This window comes from Columba livia, chromosome 39, assembly GCF_036013475.1.
Source record: "Columba livia isolate bColLiv1 breed racing homer chromosome 39, bColLiv1.pat.W.v2, whole genome shotgun sequence".
Taxonomy (NCBI): Eukaryota; Metazoa; Chordata; class Aves; order Columbiformes; family Columbidae; genus Columba; species Columba livia.
The window spans coordinates 162,507-171,804 of record NC_088640.1 but is presented as its reverse complement, the minus strand read 5'-3'; the positions used below and the strand labels follow the sequence as shown (position 1 = coordinate 171,804).

Below are 9,298 nucleotides of genomic sequence, written 5' to 3'. Positions count from 1 at the left end.
CTTTTGCATCACCCATTGCCCCCATTGCACCCCCATTGCACCCCATTGTTCCCCATTGCACCCCATTGAACCCATTGTCCCCATTGCCCCCATTGTCCTCATTGCACCCCACTGCACCCCATTGCCCCCATGCCCCATTGCACCCATCATCCCCATTACCCCCATTGTCCCCCGGCACCCCCATTGTCCCCCATTGCCCCCATTGTCCCACATTGTCCCTATTACCCCCATTGCCCCCCATTACCCCCAATGTCCCCATTGCCCCCATTGCCCCCATTGTCCCCATTGTCCCCATTGCATTGTGCTGGGGGGTTCACACGCGTGTGCACACGGGGGTGCAGGGGTTGTACTGGGGGGGGGGGGGTGGGGGTCACACGGGGGGTGCAGGTGACCCCCTCCCCCCCATATCCCCATGTTCCTGTGTCACCCCATTCCCCACCCCCCTTGTCCCCCTGTCCCATATCCCACATACCCCACACCCCATATCCCATGTCCCCCATATCCCCATGTCCCCCTGTCCCATATCCCGCCCTGTCCCCATGTCCCCCTGTCCCCACACCCCACGTCCCCCTGTCCCCATATCCCCCTGTCCCCATATCCCCATATCCCCCCCGTCCTCATGTCCCCTGTCTCCCGTTCCTATATCCCTATATCCCACATCCCCCATGTCCCCATGTCCCCATTGTCCCCATGTCCCCCATATCTCCCATATCCCCTATATCCCCCTGTCCCTATATCCCCATGTCCCACATCCCCCTGTCCCCACGTCCCCATATCCCACATATCCCCCCTGTCCCTCTGTCCCCATATCCCCATATCCCCCTGTCCCTATGTCCCCATGTCCCCATATCCCATGTCCTCCTGTCCCCATGTCTTCCTGTCCCCATATCCCCATGTCCCCCTGTCCCCATATCCCCCTGTCCCCATGTCCCTCTATCCCCATATCCCCATGTCCCCATTGTCCCCATACCTCCCACATCCCCATTCCCCACCCCCCACCCCCTATATCCCACCCCCTATATCCCACCCCTATATCCCACCCCTATATCTCACCCCCTATATCCCACCCCTATATCCACCCCTATATCCCACCCCTATATCCCACCCCCTATATCCCACCCCCTATATCCCACCCCTATATCCCACCCCCATATCCCACCCCTATATCCCACCCCCCATATCCCACCCCCATATCCCACCCCTATATCCCACCCCTATATCCCACCCCCATATCCCACCCCCATATCCCACCCCTATATCCCACCCCTATATCCCACCCCTATATCCCCACCCCTATATCCCACCCCCATATCCCACCCCTATATCCCACCCCTATATCCCACCCCCATATCCCACCCCCTATATCCCACCCTTATATCCCACCCCCTATATCCCACCCCTATATCCCACCCCCCATATCCCACCCCATACCCACCCCTATATCCCACCCCTATATCCCACCCCTATACCCCACCCCTATATCCCACCCCTATACCCCACCCCTATATCCCACCCCCATATCCCACCCCTATATCCCACCCCCTATATCCCACCCCTATATCCCACCCCTATATCCCACCCCCTATACCCCACCCCTATACCCCACCCCCTATATCGCACCCCTATATCCCACCCCTATATCCCACCCCTATATCCCACCCCTATATCCCACCCCTATACCCCACCCCTATATCCCACCCCCTATATCCCACCCCTATATCCCACCCCCTATATCCATCCCTATATCCCACCCCTATACCCCACCCCTATACCCCACCCCTATACCCCACCCCTATATCCCACCCCTATATCCCACCCCCTATATCCCACCCCCTATATCCCACCCCATATCCCACCCCCTATATCCCACCCTCCCATATCCCACCCCTATATCCCACCCCATATCCCACCCCCATATCCCACCCCCATATCCCACCCCTATACCCCACCCCTATACCCCACCCCTATATCCCACCCCTATACCCCACCCCTATATCCCACCCCCTATACCCCACCCCCTATATCCCACCCCCTATACCCCACCCCTATACCCCACCCCTATATCCCACCCCCATATCCCACCCCCATATCCCACCCGCTATATCCCACCCCCATATCCCACCCCCATATCCCACCCCCTATACCCCACCCCTATACCCCACCCCCCTATACCCCACCCCTATATCCCACCCCCATATCCCACCCCCATATCCCACCCCCATATCCCACCCCTATACCCCACCCCCTATATCCCACCCCCAATATCCCACCCCTATACCCCACCCCCTATACCCCACCCCCTCTAACCCCTCTCTCCCCGCAGCGCCTCCCGCGTCCCTGACCGGCGATGCCCGTCCGCCATGGCCGCTCCGCATAGGCCTCTCCCGCCTCCCCCTCCGCTCTTCCTCCTCCTCCTCCTCCTCCTCCTCCTCCTCCTCCCCGCGCCGGCCCCGGCGGCGCCTCCGCCATCTTGCCCGGCCGCCTGTTCCTGCAGCAACCAAGCCAGCCGCGTCATCTGCACCCGCCGCGACCTCCTCGAGGTCCCCTCCAGCATCTCCATCAACACCCGCTACCTCAACCTCCAGGAGAACCACATCCAGGTCATCCGCACCGACACCTTCAAGCACCTTCGCCACCTCGAGATCCTCCAGCTCAGCCGCAATCTGGTCCGCAAAGTCGAGGTGGGCGCCTTCAACGGGCTCCCCAACCTCAACACCCTCGAGCTGTTCGACAACCGCTTGACCACGGTCCCGACGCAAGCGTTCGAGTATCTCTCCAAGCTCCGCGAGTTGTGGTTGCGCAACAACCCCATCGAGAGCATCCCCTCCTATGCGTTCAATCGGGTGCCCTCGCTGAGGCGCTTGGACTTGGGCGAGCTCAAGCGCCTTGAGTACATCTCGGAGGCGGCGTTCGAAGGGTTGGTCAACCTCCGCTATCTCAACTTGGGCATGTGTAACCTCAAGGAGATCCCCAATTTGACGGCGTTGGTGCGGCTGGAGGAACTGGAGCTATCGGGGAACCGCTTGGGCCGCGTTCGCCCGGGGTCCTTCCAAGGTTTGGGGAGCCTCCGGAAGTTATGGTTGATGCACGCGCGCGTGGCGGCGGTGGAGCGCAACGCCTTCGACGACCTCAAGGCGCTGGAGGAGCTCAACCTGGCGCACAACGAGCTGGCGTCGCTCCCGCACGACCTGTTCGCGCCGCTACACCGTTTGGAGCGGGTCCACCTCCACCATAACCCTTGGCGGTGCGATTGCGACGTGCTGTGGTTGAGTTGGTGGTTGAGGGAGACGGTGCCGAGCAACACGAGCTGCTGCGCGCGGTGCCACGCGCCGCCGGCGCTGCGGGGGCGTTACCTGGGCGAGTTGGAACCGGGGCATTTCACCTGTTACGCGCCGGTGATCGTGGAGCCGCCGGCCGACCTGAACGTCACCGAGGGGATGGCGGCGGAGCTCAAGTGCCGCACGGGCACGGCCATGACGTCGGTCAACTGGTTGACGCCCAACGGCACGCTGATGACGCACGGCTCGTACCGCGTGCGCATCTCGGTGCTGCACGACGGCACGCTCAACTTCACCAACGTCACCGTGCAAGACACCGGCCAGTACACCTGTATGGTCACCAACGCCGCCGGCAACACCACGGCGTCCGCCACGCTCAACGTCTCCGCCGCCGACGCCGCCGCCGCGGCCGCCGCCGCCGCCGCCGCTACGGGGTATACCTACTTCACCACGGTCACGGTGGAGACCATGGACGCCGGGGGGTGACGACACGGCGGCGCAAACACCGCCGGCGCCCACCGTGGCTTGGGTGGGCGGCTCCACGGCGGCGCCGCCGCCGGCCACGCGGGCTACCGGGCGGCCCTTCACGGTGGCCATCACGGCGGCGGCGGCGGCGGCGGGGGGGGCGGGGCTTCAAGACCTGGACGACGTGTTGAAGACCACCAAGATCATCATCGGTTGTTTCGTGGCCATCACCTTCATGGCGGCCGTGATGCTGGTGGCGTTCTACAAGCTCCGCAAGCAACACCAGCGCCACAAGCACCGCGGCGGCCCGGCGCGCGCCGTGGAGATCGTCAACGTGGAGGATGAGTTGGGTGGTGGTGGTGGTGGTGGCGGTGGTGGTGGAGGTACAGGCGGCGGTACCGGTGACAACAACCGGTTGGCGTTGCCGGCGTTGGAGAGGGAGCAGCTGGACCGGTACGCGGCGTTGGCGGCGCATTACAGCAAGAGCGGCGGTGCAGGGGGGATGGGCAAGAACCCGCTGCTCAACTCGGTGCACGAACCGCTGCTCTTCAAGAGCCCGTCCAAGGAGAACGTGCAGGAGACGCAGATCTGACGGCGCCTCCTGCTGGGGGGGAGGGGGGAAACGGGGGTATGGGTGGGGGTGGGGGTGGGGGTGGGGGTGGGGGGGGTGCGAGGGGCGTGCGGCGCACGGGGTGGTTGTGCGACGCGAGGCTTGTGCGATGCACGGGGCGGGAGGGGGGACTCGTGCAAGGCACAGTGTGCAAGGGAGGACTCGTGCAATGCACAATGTGAAAGGAGAGACTTGTGCAATGCACAGTGTGCAACACAGGACTTGTGCAATGCACGGGGTGTGAGGAAGGACTCGTGCAATGCACTGTGCACAAGGGAGGACTCGTGTTATGCGCGGTGTGCAACACTAGACTTGTGCAATGCACGGGGTGCAAGGAGGGACTCGTGCAATGCACAGTGTGCAAGGAGAGACTTGTGCGATGCACAGTGTGCAACACAGGACTTGTGCAATGCACGGGGTGTGACACGAGACTTGTGCAATGCACAGTGTGTAAGGAAGGACTTGTGCAATGCACAGTGTGCAAGGAAGGACTTGTGCAATGCACAGTGTGCAAGGAAGGACTTGTGCAAGGCACAGTGTGCAAGGATGGACTCGTGCAATGCACAGTGTGCAACACAGGACTTGTGCAATGCACAGTGTGCAAGGAGGGACTCGTGCAATGCACAGTGTGCGAGGAGGGACTCGTGCAATGCACCGTGCACAAGGAAGGACTCGTGCAATGCACAGTGTGCAACACTAGACTTGTGCAATGCACAGTGTGCAAGGAGAGACTCGTGCAATGCACAGTGTGCAAGGAGGGACTCGTGCAATGCACTGTGCACAAGGGAGGACTCGTGTTATGTGCGGTGTGCAACACTAGACTTGTGCAATGCACGGGGTGCAAGGAGGGACTCGTGCAAGGCACAGTGTGCAAGGGAGGACTTGTGCAATGCACAGTATGCAACACAGGACTTGTGCAATGCACAGTGTGCAAGGAGAGACTTGTGCAATGCACAGGGTGCAACACAGGACTTGTGCAATGCACAGTGTGCAAGGAGAGACTTGTGCAATGCACAGGGTGTGAGGAAGGACTTGTGCAATGCACTGTGCACAAGGGAGGACTCGTGTAATGTGCAGTGTGCAAGGAGAGACTTGTGCAATGCACGGGGTGCAAGGAGAGACTTGTGCAATGCATGGGGTGGTGCAACACAAGACTCGTGTGCAAGGCACAGTGTGCAAGGGGGGACTCGTGCAATGCACAATGCGCAAGGAGAGACTTGTGCAATGCACGGGGTGCAACACAGGACTCGTGCAATGCACTGTGCACAAGGGAGGACTCGTGCAATGCACAGTGTGCAACACTAGACTTGTGCAATGCACAATGTGAAAGGAGGGACTTGTGCAATGCACAATGTGCAAGGAGAGACTTGTGCAATGCACAGTGTGCAAGGAGAGACTTGTGCAATGCACAGGGTGGTGCAACATGAGACTTGTGCAATGCACAGTGTGCAACACAGGACTTGTGCAATGCACAGGGTGCAAAGAAGGACTCGTGCAATGCACAATGCGCAAGGAGGGACTCGTGCAATGCACTGTGCACAAGGGAGGACTCGTGTAATGCACAGTGTGCAACACTAGACTTGTGCAATGCACAGTGTGCAAGGAGAGACTCGTGCAATGCACTGTGCACAAGGGAGGACTCGTGTTATGTGCGGTGTGCAACACTAGACTTGTGCAATGCACGGGGTGCAAGGAGGGACTCGTGCAAGGCACAGTGTGAAAGGAGGGACTTGTGCAATGCACTGTGCACAAGGAAGGACTCGTGCAATGCACAGTGTGCAAGTAGAGACTTGTGCAATGAATGGGGTGCAAGGTAGGACTTGTGCAATGCACAATGTGAAAGGAGGGACTTGTGCAATGCACCGTGCACAAGGGAGGACTCGTGCAATGCACAGTGTGCAAGGAAGGACTCGTGCAATGCACGGGGTGGTGCAACATGAGACTTGTGCAATGCACAGTGTGCAAGGAGAGACTCGTGCAATGCACAGTGTGAAAGGAGGGACTCGTGCAATGCACCGTGCACAAGGAAGGACTCGTGCAATGCACAGTGTGCAACACAGGACTTGTGCAATGCACGGGGTGCAAGGAAGGAGTTGTGTGACACGTGGAGTAGTGTGACATGAGACTTGTGCAATGCACAGTGTGCAAGAAAGGGCTCGTGCAATGCACAGGGTGGTGCAGCATGAGACTTGTGCAATGCATGGGGTGCAAGGAGAGACTCGTGCAATGGTCAGTGTGCAAGGAAAGACTCGTGCAATGCATGGGGTGCAACACAAGACTCGTGCAACGCACGTGGTGTGAGGAGGGACTTGTGCAATGCACAGTGTGCAAGGGAGGACTCGTGCAATGCACAGTGTGCAAGGGAGGACTAATGTAATGCACAGGGTGGTTGTGCAACACTAGACTTGTGCAATGCACACTGTGAAAGGAAGGACTTGTGCAATGCACGGCGTACAATGAAGGACTCGTGCAACGCACAACGTGCAAGGAAGGACTTGTGCAAGGAAGGACTCACTTGTGCAAGGAAGGACTCACTCGTGCAATGAAGGACTCGTGCAACGCACAACGTGCAAGGAAGGACTTGTGCAACAAAGGACTCGTGCAAGGACGGACTCAGTTGTGCAAGGACGGACTCACTTGTGCAAGGAAGGACTCAGTTGTGCAAGGATGGACTTGTGCAACGCACAGCGTGCAACATAAGACACGTGCAACGCACAGTGTGCAAGGAAGGACTCACTTGTGCAAGGACGGAGTCACTCGTGCAATGAAGGACTCGTGCAACGCACAACGTGCAAGGAAGGACTTGTGCAACAAAGGACTCGTGCAAGGACGGACTCAGTTGTGCAAGGAAGGACTCACTTGTGCAAGGACGGAGTCACTCGTGCAAGGAAGGACTCGTGCAATGCACAGTGAGTGTGCAACACAAGACTTGTGCAAAGCATGGCTTACAATGAAGGACTCGTGCAACGCACAACGTGCAAGGAAGGACTTGTGCAACAAAGGACTCGTGCAAGGACGGACTCAGTTGTGCAAGGATGGACTCAGTTGTGCAAGGACGGATTCACTTGTGCAAGGAAGGACTCAGTTGTGCAAGGAAGGACTCAGTTGTGCAAGGATGGACTTGTGCAACGCACAGCGTGCAACACAAGACACATGCAACGCACAGTGTGCAAGGAAGGACTCACTTGTGCAAGGACGGAGTCACTCGTGGAAGGAAGGACTCGTGCAATGCACAGTGAGTGTGCAACACAAGACTTGTGCAATGCATGGCGTGCAATGAAGGACTCGTGCAACGCACAACGTGCAAGGAAGGACTTGTGCAACAAAGGACTCGTGCAAGGACGGACTCAGTTGTGCAAGGAAGGACTCAATTGTGCAAGGAAGGACTCACTTGTGCAAGGACGGACTCAGTTGTGCAAGGAAGGACTCAGTTGTGTGAGGACGGACTCAGTTGTGCAAGGACGGACTCACTTGTGCAAGGAAGGACTCAGTTGTGCAAGGATGGACTTGTGCAAGGCACAGCGTGCAACACAAGACACGTGCAACGCACAGTGTGCAAGGAAGGACTCACTTGTGCAAGGACGGACTCACTTGTGCAAGGAAGGACTCGTGCAACACAAGACTCGTGCAACAAAGGACTCGTGCAAGGACTCAGTTGTGCAAGGACGGACTCACTTGTGCAAGGAAGGACTCAACTTGTGCAAGGAAGGACTCAGTTGTGCAAAGATGGACTCACTTGTGCAAGGAAGGACTCAATTGTGCAAGGAAGGACTTGTGCAAGGTCTCACTCGTGCAAGGACGGACTCACTAGTGCAAGGAAGGACTCACTTGTGCAAGGACAGACTCACTTGTGCAAGGAAGGACTCACTTGTGCAAAGATGGACTCACTTGTGCAAGGAAGGACTCAATTGTGCAAGGAAGGACTCGTGCAACACAAGACTCGTGCAACAAAGGACTCGTGCAAGGACTCACTTGTGCAAGGACGGACTCACTTGTGCAAGGACGGACTCACTTGTGCAAAGATGGACTCACTTGTGCAAGGAAGGACTCACTTGTGCAAGGACAGACTCACTTGTGCAAGGAAGGACTCAGTTGTGCAAGGAAGGACTCACTTGTGCAAGGACGGACTCACTTGTGCAAGGACGGACTCAGTTGTGCAAGGAAGGACTCACTTGTGCAAGGAAGGACTCAGTTGTGCAAGGACGGACTCACCTTGTGCAAGGATGGACGCAATTGTGCAAGGAAGGACTCGTGCAAGGTCGCACTCGTGCAAGGACGGACTCACTAGTGCAAGGACGGACTCACTTGTGCAAGGACGGACTCACTTGTGCAAGGAAGGACTCGTGCAAGGACTCACTCGTGCAAGGACAGACTCACTCGTGCAAGGACGGACTCACTTGTGCAAGGACGGACTCACTTGTGCAAGGAAGGACTCAATTGTGCAAGGACTCACTCGTGCAAGGACTCACAACAGCGCCCCCGTGCGAGCACGAGACGCGCGGCCCTCGTGCAACACCCTCGTGCCCTCCCCTCCCCCCCCGCCCCCCGCGCTGCCTCCTCCGCCCCTCCCCCCCCCCAGCCCCTCCCCCGCCCGGGTCCCCAGGGGTGGGGGTGGGGAGCGGGGTGGGGGGGGGTGGGGGAGGGGGGGGGATTTTTTAATCGGTGCCGCCAACACTTTCCTATTTTAATAAAAATCCATCACGGGGTTTCCAACCCCCGACGGGCCCACGTGATGGGGGAGGGGCGGGCTTGGGAGCCATATTGAGCCCTGAGGGGGTTTTGGCGCCAATTTCTGAGGTGATTCTGGCGCCATTTTGAGCCCTGAGATGATTTGGCGCCATTTTCTGAGGTGATTCTGGCGCCATTTTGATCCCTGAGGTGATTCTGGCGCCATTTTGGGCCTTGAGGTGATTTGGCGCCATTTTCTGAGGTGATTCTGGTGCCA

General features: G+C 58.4%; 1 protein-coding gene across 1 annotated transcript in view; it reads left to right on the top strand.

Moving 5' to 3' along the window:
- The window catches only part of LRRC4B (leucine rich repeat containing 4B), a 14,099-nt gene extending 5,032 nt beyond the window's left edge, over positions 1–9,067 (top strand). Inside the window, 2 exon segments of the mRNA XM_065044428.1 lie at positions 2,324–3,755; positions 3,757–9,067. Of these exon segments, the coding sequence (XP_064900500.1) occupies positions 2,324–3,755; positions 3,757–4,335 (2,011 nt within the window). The 3' untranslated portion in view covers positions 4,336–9,067.
- The last annotated feature ends 231 nt before the right edge of the window (positions 9,068–9,298 follow it).